The sequence below is a fragment of the Phyllosticta citribraziliensis genome, assembly GCF_038025025.1.
Source record: "Phyllosticta citribraziliensis strain CPC 17464 chromosome Unknown J3D65scaffold_5, whole genome shotgun sequence".
In the NCBI taxonomy this organism is placed as follows: domain Eukaryota; kingdom Fungi; phylum Ascomycota; class Dothideomycetes; order Botryosphaeriales; family Phyllostictaceae; genus Phyllosticta; species Phyllosticta citribraziliensis.
Window position 1 is genome coordinate 1,988,913 of NW_027117342.1, and position 14,020 is coordinate 2,002,932.

Sequence of the window (14,020 nt, forward strand, 5' to 3'; positions counted from 1 at the left end):
TGTACGGTACCGACAGGATTTCAGAGGCCGGATCAAGGTTGATCCGGCAGACGCTTGGCATTTTTGGATGCGCCTGTCAATTGCGAGCCAAACCACCGGATTGGTTTTCCATCTGGGAACGTCTCTTGGATTAAATTGGCTCATGATATTGCACTTGTTCAAAAAATCAACATGGGGGACTGGGCGACAAATGGTGTTGAGTGTTTTCTTGGTCCACCTCGATAAATTCGGTTACCAGGTAGTAGTCCAAGGCAACAAGGCATGCACTGCGGATAGCCCAAAGCGGCGGTTGAAAAAGTCGCAAGGTCTCACAAGGTTCTTTTTTGCATGTACCATGACTGCACTGGCCATTCGCAAACGGCACCAAGACGCAAGCCTCAACCGGGGTGAAATTTAGACAGCGCGGTGGAAATCTGGGGACTCGGGTCCCTTCTTCTCCACGGCATGGCGTCAATGGCGGGAGGCCAGAACGCGGGCCGGAGGCAGCGTCATGGCGACAGCTGTTAGTTCAGCGGTACATGTGCCGTTGTGGCTGGGTACTGTAGTTGAGCGAAGTGCGTAGCGTAGTGAGAGAGCGCCCTGAGAGAGAGAGAGAGAGACATGGCGGCGGGGCGCCAAGTTGCCGAGGCGTAGCCGGAGCGGCTAAACCGGAAGCGACCACCCCTAAGATGCCGTGGGGACCTGGACTCCTGGCTCCTGGCTCCTGGCTCCTGGCGGGCTCCCGCTCAGGCTGGGTGCTCGTCCTCGCTCACTGCTGCTGATGCTGAGGTGCTGCTGCCGCTGCCGCTGCCGCTGCCGCTCTGCTGCTTGCTTGCTTGCACGGAACCTGCCCTGCCCTGCCCTGCCTGCCTACCAATCCCAATCCCCAATCTCTACTCTCGACCTGACTGGACTGGCCCATCTTCACACCCTTCACCCGACCTCCATCGTGCATTCGCGTCTGCCTCGTCGCCGGCCCCCCGCGGCTCCATAGCCCCTCAATCGCTCTCGCTACTCTCCAGACGACGACTGCACCTTGGCGACGCCGCTCCTTCGCGAAAGCTCTCCTGTGCGCGCGACCTTGCGACAAGTCCGCGACCACGCCGAACGAGAGCCCGCCCACCACGCACCTCACCCTCACCCTTGACCTGTGCTGGTACGTCGCACCATGTTGCATCGCGCCCAATCCCCTCGACTAATCGTTGCAGACGTCGCCCTCACGTAAACACCCCCTTCCAAACGCCCTCATCGTCGCTGCCGACGTCCGTTTTCCCTCCTCGCCCCTTGCAACCGCACAATGTCGGCCCCGTACGAAGCCCGCAACGTCGGCGACGGCAAGAGCAAGAAGCAAAGCATGGCCGAGCTGAAGCTGAGGAGGCTGACGGAGCTCAACGCGCGTCTGAAGGAGGACCTGAACCGCGCTCGGATACCCGTGTCGGAGGCTGCCATGGAGTGAGTGCTCCATCCCAACTACTGCCCGCCACGACCTGTGACAGCTGACACAATGCCCGCTCAGCCTCATCAACTTTACGGACAAGGAACCAAAGGACTTCATGGTACCCTCAAGATGGGGAACTGTGAGTGCCTCGACCTCGCCGTCTCTCCTCTCACACGCTAACATTGGCTCAGGTCGACAAACGTGACGACCCGTATGCACCACAGCAATCCAACGGCTGCTGCATGGTCATGTAGCCCAAAAGATGCACGAAACGCTATCATACCCTCCGATATCCTGTTCTTTTCTCGCGTACGGCGTTCGACAAGAGCTTTTTTCATTCTTCGATTCACTCCACGGCTACCTTTCAAATTTCTCTTCTCGGTTAATACAGAGCCCTCCTGTCCATGTCGGACCGTAATCAGTCTGTCTGCACTGGCGCTGGGTCTTCTTTTCTCTCTCCCAATTGCCCTCCCTCTCCGGAAACCTCCCTCCTCTGGCTTCGGAACACAGCTGTATCTGCGCGCGAAAGAAGAACGAGTGTATATTAGGACAGGCAAGTTTAGTGCTTGAAGCTGCGGGCCATTGAAGCGGTAGTCCGGTCGCATTTGGCGGCTAAGGTGTTGGGCAAGGCGGATGCGCGTTTTGTCGAGAGGTAGCAGTGGTCGGTGGACGGGGGCGGCGCTGGTCTTTCTACATGGTGCAGACGCAAAAATGAGCCGACGGAGCAGTATTGCCCTAGCTTCTTCATTGGATGGCGCTTCCTCAGCGTTCTCGTGTTGATAGTGCAGAAGGACCAATTGCGCAGGCCTTTTTCCCCATCGTTTTTTCTGTCCGTTGTGGTCCAATGTGTTATTTGCATGCCACTACCCTGTTCCCGTCTGGTGTCACTGTGGATGGTGGTGGAAGAGAGTACGAGCGGCTGCTCCCTCTTGTTGATGTGAGACATGCCAACAAAGCCAGCAATTTAATTCGATGACGAGATGGATGGATGGCGCGGTCTACCACTCGACCTCTTTTTCCAATCAATCCGTCTTTGTGTCTCAATCCCACCACATCGATTTCAAGTGCTGCCCTGTCTCTCCCTCCGTCCCCATCGCTGGCGTCTGTCTTGCTCCTCTCCTCTCCTCTGTTTCTTGCACACAAAGAAGAGACGGGCACACGTGATGCACAGTGACACGACCGAAGGAAGGAAGACAGCCAGCCAGCCGGCCAGCCAGCCAGCCAGAAAGAGGGCGCTGTGCGCAGATGAATGGATGCAAGGAGCCAGGAACGGATGGGGTACGGCGGACGGCGGGCGGGCAGGCATGTACGTACGCCTGTCGACTGTATGCACGCAGAAAAGCTGTTTCGGACTACAACGGACAAGCAGGCGGATAGGCACATTGCTGTGTGATGAATGAGCGACGCCGATGGGCCAATGATGTACCGTGTAGGTACTGGTACTCCTACTCCTACTCCTACAGTAGCATGTAGGTACAAAGATAGTAGTTGGAGCAGTATTCGGGAGGTGTCGATTGTACTGGCGGCGGGTGTGTAGAGCCGCCCTTGCTCTACCCCATTCAATTGCACACACACAGCGTCGGTGATCAAAGTGCAGTCATGTATGCCTCAGACTCCCAGGTTTATTTGTGCGTGTGGTGTGCACGAAAGGATGGTATGCATGCATGCATGCTGGCTACATTGCATGCAAGGCGAAGCAAGCGAGCAAGCGAGCGAGTAAGAGACGGGTTTGGTGCGCGTTGTGCGACGGTGAGATGCAGCTGGTGGTGACGGGCATGTTGGAATGGCGGATGGCAGATGGAGTGTGCTTTGGTGGATTTGAGGAGTGCTGGTCGGTTGGCGGCTATCAAAAGTCAAGGTGTACTTGTAGAAGTGGATTGGCTTGTTTGAGAGTCGAGTTTGTAGGGGGGAAGTAATGCCACCGTGGACTAGGTGCCATCCCCTCGATTGACAGCTACAAGTACGTGATGATTCCCCGTTGGTCCCAGCCTTCCTCCTGCGTTCAAATCTACTCATCTGAGCAATCGGCACTGACAATTTGTAGATCTCAGGGTCAACAATATCGAAACATCCACCGGCACTTTCACTTCGGCGTACAAAGTAGAGGACAGCCAGCAACCAGCGACAGACGGACGGAAGGCGCCCGCCAACGCCGCGATTGGATCGCTTGCGCCGAGGGGGGGGTGAGCGACGCCATGGCCCCCGGCCGCGCGGTGCGAGGTTATTGCGCGCGCAGATTCGTCGCTTGCTGGCCGGGAGCAGTGGCCTCGGGCGTGCCTGTCCGCCTGCTCCTCCCCATTCTCCACTCGCCGCCGGCCTCGAGCACCAGGACGGGGAGCTCGTCGGGGTTGTGAAAGTCCGCGGTGGGCGCTGGCCCCTTGATGCTGGGTGTTGAAACTTGGAAGAAATGAGAGACCCTCTGGCGATGCGAGTGCGCTTAGGGAGCGCTCGTTTGCTGCTACGGCTGTGGTCAGTTGCGCTTTGGGAGGAGTTGTTCATTGCTGCAACAACATCCAGGGGGTCTCATTTTTTCCACAACCACAGTGGGAGGGTGTTCTATGTAAGCGCAACTACAGCAGCGAATGAATTCTCCCTGTGGGAGCAATGGACTTTTGCGGCGTGAATGAGGGAAATGCTTTTGGATGGACGTGCGTGGGTCTGGGATGTTGTGCAGCTGCCGCTGACGGATGGCGAGGGTCACAAGGCGAGCGAGTGGGTGGGTGAGTGACAGGCGGACTGTTTGCTGGGTGCTGTGGCTGCAGATGGGACCGGCGTGTCGGCGCTGGGTACAGTCAGCATCCAACTTTTTGCTTTTTGCTTCTCCTCTCATCATGGCTTCCATGCGCAGTTGGAGGAGCAGCGGGGCGAGCCCAACTACTGAGCAGACGGTGCACAGCCGAAATTGAGACGGGCTTGTTGCTATTGGTAGTAATTTGCCCTCAATCCGCTATCCACAGTTGGGACTCGCCCGCCAGAACTCGCATGCAGTGTGGAGATGGTTCGGCTCCTCGAACAGCGTCTTGCTCAAGGTGTCCTGGTGATGGTCTCTGTTTGACTCTTGGTGTTGAGTGTCAAAGGCTGATCCCAGTTTCCTTGGCAGCCACGGACGCGCCGGCCAATCATGGCCACGTTCTTGATGCTTGCCCGTTGTCGATCGGCTCCGGCTTTGGGACATTCTCTCGTATTGTGGTGCCGAGTAGATAAATTGCGGCGGCCACTCTTTCTCTCTGGCGACCTGCTGTTGGACGACGGGCAGATGTTAGGCCTTCGTCGTCGTGCTGGATCGGAAAAGGCCGATTTCCCCCTCTGCTTCCCGTCATGCATGCTGCGTCAGCGAATGGGCGAGAAGCGGGACCTTCTTGGGGGCATGCGGTTCAGGGTCTCATGCAAGGCAAACCAACGCGAAGCTGCTGGAATGGAGCTTAAAAACGTGCAGCGCGTCTTCTTCAGGTTTCCAAGGGCCCTCTGAACGAACAATTGGTCGGCCCATTTCAGAGATTGCTCGCGTGCCTGAGCGGCGAGATGCGCAGTTTTGCGGCGAGGACTTCGCTGGTGGTGGAGGCGGCGTATGCACCAGTTGACCAAAAAGGAAGGGAAAGCTTATTTACCCCTGGCCTCGGTTCTACTTTTTGTGACGATGCTGTTCCTGGCAAGACGAAAGCGTCGAGGCCGCGGAAACAAGAGCTTTGCGAAAGTTTTTGGCCTCTGATAGCGGTGCAGAGAGTTGAGGGTTCAATGAGTCGTTGCAGTGGCTCCAAGAGTCAGGATACCTGACTCGAAGGCGCGGCCAATGGCAACGGCTCGAAAGACGAGACGAGACCAGAGCTCCACCATTTTGCGGCGGCTCTCGTGGGAAGAGGCTTTTTCAGAAAAAGGGTCCTAGCCGTCACGGCTTAACCCGGTCCAAGCACAAGTGTGAGACGGCCAAACTTGTCGGCACTTGAGATGGACTCGAGGAGCAGTGCGATGTTGAGGAGAACAAGGCTCAAAGCTGGAGGTGGCGATTTTTTGTTGCGTCTGGTGCACAAGGTAGGAAGCTGTCCCGGTCAAGGATCCCGACGTGTTGTTGGAAAGACAGACAGGCATTTCGTAAGAGCAAGTGGATCGAAGTGGCGCTAAAGGTAGATCTCGACGAAGCCCAGCCCTGGCGTACGTAGCAGCAGTTGAATCCAGGCGGTTGGGAGCTGACAGCTGAGGCGCAATGTAGGAGGCGTGGTCAGGTCATGAGGGATCAGGACCGGAGGCGAGCCTCGTCACGGGCAGCGCCTCTCTCTACGGTACCACTACCACTACCTCCTTGACCTGAAGGAGAAGCGGACAATTCGTCTTGTGCGCGGCCCGAGTCGCAACCTAGAGCACCCGCATTTGCTTGACGAAAAAGGCTCCCCACCTCAAGGAACCCTGTCTGGCCGCGGCGAAGCCCTTCCTTATATTCGCTTCGACGTCCGCAGCCAAGGGATTGGCCTTGTCCGCGCGCGCCTCTGATTTTTGCTCGACCACGGCACCTTACGACACCGCTCCTTCGACAAACCCAACCTCCACCGTCATCCGCTCCAAATTCCGGTCCTTCTGGCGCAGCATCCATGAGGTCTGCGTAGAGTCGCCCTTCCGTTCACCACCCCGCTCTCCTCTCCTCGCCCACCCGCCGCGTGGGGGTTCGTGCGACCTGTGCAGCTCGTTACCGCTCGCAAGGCCGCTCTCCAGACTCCACCCACGACCGCACCATGTCTCAACCCGTCCAGCAATCTCACTGGCCGCAGCTCCAACAATCTGGTCAATCTATCGACGCCATGGCCGCTGTCCCCGAGCACGAATTCGACAACTTGCTCGACTTTGGCGACATCGAGCTCGACTTTCCCATCTACGACAACAAGAACGACCACCACCTGTCTTCGCTCAACGAGAGCCTCCAGCACCAACATCTGTCCTCGGCCGCCGTCAGCCCATCACACCAGCGGAATGACTCGTCCCAGCGACCCTCGGAACAGATCAACTCGACGAGCGGCGACTTTTTCGATTTTTCCTTCCAGTCTACCTATCCCCAGCACAACGATTACTCCATGACGGAGCAGATGATGCGACAACGCGCCGCGGTCCCCCCAACGCCCAACAGCGTTGAAATGCGCGGCGATGCGGCGCGATATCTGCAGCAACTGGACACCCAGACAAGAGCCATTGTCGAACAGCGATACCAGCTGAGAAAGGACGACATGGTGTGTTTTCAAGGGACGCGCATGAGCGAGTTCTCGAGCTAACACCGCGCCAGGCAAGCTTCACCCCTCTGGTTTCCCCCGCAGTGACACCCCACGAGTCAAACTTCCAAATGCAACCCGAGTTCACTGTTCCCGGTGCCTACTTTAGCCCTCTGACTTCCCCGGCTCTCGAGGCGCAGAATCGCGATGGCCTGCATCGCGCGCACTATTCCCAGCCTCATACGGCAAACACGTCCATGACGACATCCCCCATAAACCTGGACATGGATATGGTCGGCAATGAAGAATCACAACCGAAGCCTGCGGGGAAGTCGAAATCTCGAAAGAATGGATCTTCAACTCGGGCCTCTGCACAGACCACTCGCATACGTCAGTCGCCCATCGTCAAGCCTCAGACCCAGAAACAGCGCGGGAGGCTCTCGTCCGTGGTGTCGTCGAGAGAGGTCCATGAGCTATTGGAAGAGGCACAAAGGTCCAACAACCAGTCCAGACCAGCCTCTGCGGGCCTGGGTCGCAACTCAAGTCGCGAGGGTTCAGAGAACGCATCGATATCTCCAGAACCTCTCTCGGAATCCCTCATGGGTCCTCCACCAAAGCCAGGCTCAGTCACTGCTTCGCCGTCAATCCAAGCCAGGGGCAGTCAGAAGCAGCCGCTGATTGGGATTGACGGACAAGGTCAGGCTGTGTGCCCCGCAACCCCCGCGTCTCTTATGCGGATGCAGCCTTCGCCCAAGACTCATCCCAACTCTGGCTCCCAGCACGGCACACCTACCTTTGTTGCGCATGGGGGCTCGCAACCGCTCAACGATGATTTTGCCTTGCCCGAGCCAGCGGCTCCCACCGAGTCCACTCTGCAGCCCCTTAGGCCAACAATATCAAGATCAGATACGGCTGTTTACGATGATGACTCGACACCCAGAATGGGACCCGCCCGCAAGACTCCGAAGCTGGGTCCGCTTAGTACTCCCTCCGGACCTCTGCCTTCATCGCTCAGGAGTCCTTCCGTCAGTTCCACGGCTTCTCCTTTGTCCGCCACTGGCAAGAAGTTTGACCTCAAACCTGCGCCAAGTCGCTCAAACAAGAAGAGGGGAAGCATAAGCTCTGCTCGAGTTAGTCCTGCACTGCGACCAAAAATAAGCCCAAGCATCAAGCCCCTCTTGCCTGAAGGTAGTGAGTAGCCAAGCCATCGCATTTGTTTTGAGCTTCCAGTATTGACTTTTGTAGCAGCAAACATGTCAGATGAAACGCACGCGCTGCTGTTGGCATCAAAATCAAATTATCAAAATATCCTCGAAGGAACCCACGTCCCTGGAGTTTCATATCCAGAAGATCTTTCCACAAACCTAACCTCGAAGCGTACATCTCACAAGCTCGCTGAACAGGGCCGTCGCAACCGTATCAACCTAGCTCTGCAAGAGCTCCAGTCTCTCATCCCAAGCCCAGGTATTCAACCCAAGGATGCCGCCAAAGTCAGCGCAACAACCGCCTCAGTCAGTCCAGAAGCCGAAACTCCACAGAAGAAGGAGGAGCGCCAAAGCAACAGTAAAGCCAGCACCGTGGAAAATGCCATCGACTACATCAAACTTTTGAAAAGAAGAGATATAGAGAGGCATCAGCACATGTTGCAGCAGCAAAAGGAAATTGACCAGCTCCGAAGAAAATTGGCTGCTGGTTCATTGAATTCCAAGACTCCCAACAGCGACCAGATGAAAGAAGATGCCCCAGAAACGCGTGCAGGTGGTTGTCAGAACGGTGATATCATGGACACGGACAAGGCAAGCGCAGAAAGGTCTACCGGGGACATGGTAGAGTGAGAAATTTGTCTGCTTTCTTGCTGCCGACCTGGATTGCTGGGCTCGGAATTCCCGGCTCTGTTCCCGTCCTCTTTCAAACTGAGGCAAGCTTTCAGGAGGCAAGCCCAAAGATACGTGGCGTCGATTTGGCTGAACTTTCTTGACACAGCGCATTCTCAGACAAGACATTCTTGGTACATACTATTGATTTTCAACGTAATGGGAGGCAGGCTACGGTGGGTTCGGCGCAGTTCCACACACCGTGGAATGCTCTGATCGTTTACATTTACTTTTTCGAAGCCAGATACCCGCTCGTCTCGGAGTGCCGAGCTATGGGTGTTGCTGGTCGCTAGGGTACCTTAGTCGTGAGCATTTTGAGCAAAATCAAGATATGAACTTCACTCCTCTCATGAAGTCGTTCAGCTCACGTTTGCATTGCATTGATCTTCATTTGTCGAGCCATAACTCAGCTTATCAAAGGCTGTTGAGAACTGAATTTGCTCCAGCCGTATCCTCACTAAACGATCCCGTGTAGAAGCCTAGGCAGCGGAAATTGACCACTCGGTGAAATGCCGGCAAATCCCTCATCGATGACGCTGACGTCGTGCGCCAAACTAATGGACACCCCAGGAGAACAACCAACGTCTTGATCCACGACCATGGCATGTCCACTGAGCCATGCCCGTGATGCGCATTCCCTACACCGATCCGCTTCCAGCTCCTCGCATACTTCCACCTAGCGCATCGACAGCAAGTGGCACCATTGCTGCCCTTACAAACTTCCTTATCACGCCCTCCCAAACTTCGCGGCCAACACCATCGCCACCTCACTTCCCCGCTGCCACAAACAACTATGCAAGATCGACGCGTGCCTCCAGCCGTCCACGCACCCTCCTTCTCACTGGCGCTGGCATCAGCGTTGCCTCGGGCCTGGCCGACTATCGCGGCTCCAATGGCACATACACGCTGAACAAGACGTACCGACCTATCTACTTTTCCGAGTTCGTCGCCTCACATGCATCGCGGCAACGATATTGGGCACGCTCGTTCCTTGGTTGGGAAAACCTGCGGCGCGCCCGGCCAAACACATCGCACCGCGCAGTTGCAGATCTGGGGCAAGCTGGCGCGCTACAGGCCGTCATCACGCAGAATGTGGATTCGTTTCACAAGATTTTGAATGATCCAATATCACTGCCGACGTTGGAGCTGCACGGCTATCTCCGCGCGACTGTGTGCTTGACCTGTCGCCAGGAGTACGATCGCCAGGCTTTCCAGGAGCGGCTGTGCGAGTTGAACCCCGCATGGCACGATTTCTTAAACGAGTGCCTGCGAAGCGGTGCGCTGGACACAGAGAATCCGATCGAGCGGAGACAACGCGGCCTCAGGACCAATCCGGACGGCGATGTCGACCTACCTGGCGTCGATTACGCTAGCTTTAACTATCCAGCCTGCCCACGCTGCCTGGGGAAAGATGCACGAGTCGACGTGGATCAGGACGGTGCCGTCTTATCGACCAACAAAGCCGGCGTGCTGAAACCTGCCGTCGTCATGTTTGGGGAATCAATACCTCCCGAGGTCAAGACGCGAGCGGAGGAGTTTGTCGACTCTGCAGACAAGATGTTGGTCATTGGGAGCAGTCTTGCCACGTACAGTGCGTGGAGATTGGTCAAGAAAGCCCATGACCAGAAAAAGCCAGTGGGAATTCTGAACATGGGAGGCGTCAGAGGAGAAGAAGGCTTCTTCGAGGGCATTTCTGGCGACAACGATGGCACCATAGCATTCAGAAGCCAGGAGGCAAGCGAACTCATCCTGCCTGAAGTTGTTGAGAGGATAGGGAAGATCTGGGGCGTGAGTACCACCAAAGGCACAGACGATCCTTTGGGCGAGGCGAATGCTAGCGCGAGCTTGTGAGGAGCTTCCTCCTCGTGTTTGGAACACACGACAAAATAAACCGCCTTATCAAGGGCGTTAAGGAAACTCCCTTGGGAAGACTGTGAGCAGCGGATATCCAAACCATGGTTGGATGACGTCCCTTCAGACCCCTGAACGTTTTTGCGTTCTTGTGGATGATGAGCTAAAACAACATCCTATAAGGAAGTTGTGTTTGCGGTGCTTCGAACAGATTCCGGCTCAATGTTCCAGACCTGGTTCAGACTTTTCGTCTCGCATCTCCATCGTCCATTATTCCCTGCACATCGTTTCGACGAAGCCTTTTCGTTACGAAACATTCAAATATTGATCCTCGCTTGCAAACAGGCAATCATCTGGTTTGACGATGAACGCGCTCTCAAAGTCGGAGATTAGCCCGCCCAACAACAACCTCGATAACGTCTAGATCAGAAGCGATGCAGTCCACCCTGACAGCTGGGTACTGCACAAAACCGATGGGTTCCACATTTGCAACATCAAGTCACTTTTTACCCGTCTGGACTTGAAGGATCCAATTCACGTACAAAACAAGCATGGCTTTGTCGGAGTACAGGCCCTGGGAATCGGCCAAGTTCCCGTAACTATCTGGACAGACAACGGAGCGCCATCAAGGCTGACTTTGCACGACGTGTACTTTGCTCCGAGATCGAGCGTTTCTTCTATCTCCTTCATTCGCTGCATCAAGACCGATGGGTTTTGCGACTGGACGGAAATAACGACGGGGGTTCGGATGAATCGGGAAATGGCCTATCTGCTGTTTATTTTGACAACATCTCCGCAAGAGTGGTCACGATGCGGCTTCCTGGCGACGTCGACGGCAACCCATTCTTCGGAATCCATCCTCCCAACTACTCTGATAGGGATCCCTTCGCCTCCAGATTTCCCATCGTAAGACAACCGGGAACGGAGGCTTTGGAAGACATTTAGAAGGCCACGGCGCCAATCCGAAAATTGATGGAGCTGAAACGGGCTGGGCAGCACGACAACAAGGAGGCAAAGCTTCTCCACAAGCGATCCATTACTGGCGTCACAGTTGGCGACATTGTTCGAATGCTGGACTGGGAGTTTCCTTACCGGATGTACCCGCAAAAGAAGGTCTATTCGACACACCCGGATCGACGTCCCTGGGCCTCGCATCTCTACGTCAAGCTGACCCCCTATGTCAAGTCGACCCCCAGGCGGGTTTCCAGGAACAACGGACAAGATACTGGCCCTGAACACACACTCCCTACAAATCTATCATCGGCCGGAGACACTGCCGCATCGTAGCGTGATCGATAAACCATTCAAGATTTTCAAGCCACAATGCCAATATCGGTCCAAAGAACCTCTTGTTAGAGCGAATTCAACGTAACATCCAAACCTTGGTGCCATCTCATTGCTGCAACGAACCACTCCGTAACATCATTCTCGCGTATCATTTTAGGCGGGAAACCGCGTTGCAGGGGACGCTCAACAGATCAACCAAGCCCCTGACGAAGGAACCGTGGCTCCGGAGCGCGGTCAACTCGGACTCCAAAACTCTCTGGGGCCTCAAAACGAGAGAAAAGAAGACACGATATTATCGTTTGTCAAGATCTCCCCAACCCTTGTGCTGCACGAAGCACTCGGCAAAGCAGCAAAACGCTGGAAAGGGGAGAATCTCCCAGCCACGGGGCATGCCCGAAGCCGACCAAGCACGTCAAGGTTGACGACGAGAAGGATCTATTCAGCAACTCAGCAAATTTCTCGACGCAGAATCCGCGCATACATACGGAAGAACTCAGTTTGGTCCAACCCCTGACTCCTCCGCGCCTTTCCCTCCGCGTCCATCGTTAGCTGCTCGATCCCCAACACAACCATTCTCTTGAGACTCCTTCGGTACCGCGAAGGACATCAAATCTTATACACGATATCTGACCATGGGCCAAGCGAAAAAGTCGCCGGAAGCATCTTAGAATCGGCAAAGCGGATCGTCAACGGAGAAAGGATTGAGGCTGCCAGAGCTGCAAAATCTCCCCTGTCTCATTTCGAATGCGACAGGAAGTAAAAGTCCCCCAGAGAAACCAAAGGTGCTCCTGTGTCCTGGCCGCGTTAGCGTTTCTGGTTTCAATGGCTTAGGCACAGTCGTTGGGAGCTTTTTTGAATTTTCGTGCTGAGAACAGAGGCTTAGAAAGGATTTGGCTTGTTTGGACTGCTGTTGCAGACGCCGCGCCGCGATCATCCGTTTTGCATGAAGATAATTGCAACTCTACTAAATGAGTTAGCTTCAACTTCACCTCATAAATTTTCGTCCTCACGACACTTGAGATGTTGACCGAGCAGAATTTAGGCTTTTCTCACAGTTTGTGGTGATGGTGAATTCAGTGACCCCGACAAGATCGCACCTGCTGAAATGGGTGGAACGGATACAAGGGCGGCGTCGGCCGGGTGACAACTACTTTTTTCAGTCAGGTCATGGCTCGTTCCCAAGAGATCATTTATCAACACGTTCACATTTCGAGACCTCATTAATGGAACTATAAAAAGACTCGAACATTCACTCACGCTTCAACTCGCTCATTACTTGTTATTCAATTTTTGAGACAAGTTGTCCTATTTGTATCACAATCATTTGCCGTAGCCAACATGTCTCTCAATGGCACCCCCGGAGACCCATCCACCAACGATTCTGCCGGACAGCCTCTCGTCAGACCAGAGTACCCATCCACCGAGGAGCGAGAGCGTCGTTTCGCTCGGTTCCTGAAGATGCCGCGCAATCGCAATGCTTGGATCGTCGTCAATACGGGTACGTTCCACATTTGCAACAATCGCAACGCCTTCGCGACCTACGAATCGACCAAGCCATTCGTCCTCAACACTGTTGGCGATGGTGACCACGCGGAGGATCTCGGCCTCAATAACACGTACACCGCTTGTGGCATTGGACAGGTATGGCTGAGGTATAAGACCTTGGACGGAAGGACCGAAGAACATTTTTTGCAGGACGTACTACACATACCCGACGCCTTTGCCAACGTCGTCAGTCTCCCTCGACTGTTCCAAGGGGAATCGGCTTACAAACTGGACGCAAAACGGGGAATGGCCTTCTCCTTCGTCGACGATCGCGACCTCGCTTGGTTTCCACCCGACTTCCAAGGCTTGTTCTGTCTGGCTCTGGATGGCGAGACTCCATACTTTCCGGGGCCATCTTCGCTACACCGTAGGGCTCCGGTCAGGTCCCTCTCAGTGCACTCAGACGGGATTCCTCTTCCTGATGTCATCAACAGGTTTGACAGGCTGTACCTCGTCATCAATCTCATTAAGGACTTGGACCCTCGTGAAGAGCAGTCTCGAAATATTCACCTCAGTCAAAAGACCGAATTTACCGTCGCCAAGATCCTCGATCTTCTCGACATGCAAAGAAAACGGACGAGTGACGAGTCGCAGGCTGCAGCCCTGCTGTGCCCAAAAGAGCGGTGCTTTTACCGTGGCGCCTTCGTCTTCAAACTACATGGTGACTTCGCCGTCTGTAACGATCGCGATCTCTTTCACAATTTTACGTCCATTCCTCCTCAACCAACGACAAATGATAGCGCAGAAGTCACGGGCATTGGTGATTTGTATCTCGATGTTCTCTTCAGCGATGGCAGCACCGGAAAGCTCTTCATCGCCGGCGTTTTGTACTCGCCCAAGAACCCCATCAATCT

The 14,020-nt window shown here is 55.0% G+C and overlaps 3 protein-coding genes across 3 annotated transcripts; all 3 read left to right on the top strand.

The window, feature by feature from the left end:
* Window positions 1-1,276: 1,276 nt before the first annotated feature.
* Window positions 1,277-1,671, top strand: J3D65DRAFT_551363 (GGL domain-containing protein; the record flags this gene model as incomplete). The annotated part of the gene is made up of 3 exons (XM_066797035.1): window positions 1,277-1,431; window positions 1,496-1,556; window positions 1,609-1,671. 3 exons carry the CDS (start codon window positions 1,277-1,279, stop codon window positions 1,669-1,671), a joined length of 279 nt encoding a protein of 92 aa, XP_066656390.1.
* A 4,024-nt stretch (window positions 1,672-5,695) lies between these two features.
* J3D65DRAFT_622831 (uncharacterized protein) lies at window positions 5,696-8,824 on the top strand. Its single transcript, XM_066800108.1, has 3 exons — window positions 5,696-6,630; window positions 6,684-7,800; window positions 7,855-8,824. The coding sequence occupies exons 1-3, from the start codon at window positions 6,142-6,144 to the stop codon at window positions 8,442-8,444; spliced, it is 2,196 nt and encodes a 731-aa protein (XP_066656391.1). The 5' UTR covers window positions 5,696-6,141; the 3' UTR covers window positions 8,445-8,824.
* Window positions 8,825-9,058: 234 nt separating this feature from the next.
* On the top strand, window positions 9,059-10,717 carry J3D65DRAFT_341861 (DHS-like NAD/FAD-binding domain-containing protein). The gene has a single exon (XM_066795493.1). The coding sequence runs from the start codon at window positions 9,102-9,104 to the stop codon at window positions 10,332-10,334; it is 1,233 nt and encodes a 410-aa protein (XP_066656392.1). The 5' UTR covers window positions 9,059-9,101; the 3' UTR covers window positions 10,335-10,717.
* The last annotated feature ends 3,303 nt before the right edge of the window (window positions 10,718-14,020 follow it).

What these genes read in the sequence shown, in the direction of transcription:
- J3D65DRAFT_622831 (XM_066800108.1), top strand. Translation starts at nt 6,142, where the DNA reads ATGTCTCAACCCGTCCAGCAATCTCACTGGCCGCAGCTCCAACAATCT. An exon ending in AGCTGAGAAAGGACGACATG is followed by an intron (nt 6,631 to 6,683) that starts GTGTGTTTTCAA and finishes ACACCGCGCCAG; the next exon opens with GCAAGCTTCACCCCTCTGGT. An exon ending in GCCCCTCTTGCCTGAAGGTA is followed by an intron (nt 7,801 to 7,854) that starts GTGAGTAGCCAA and finishes TGACTTTTGTAG; the next exon opens with CAGCAAACATGTCAGATGAA.
- J3D65DRAFT_341861 (XM_066795493.1), top strand. Translation starts at nt 9,102, where the DNA reads ATGCCCGTGATGCGCATTCCCTACACCGATCCGCTTCCAGCTCCTCGC.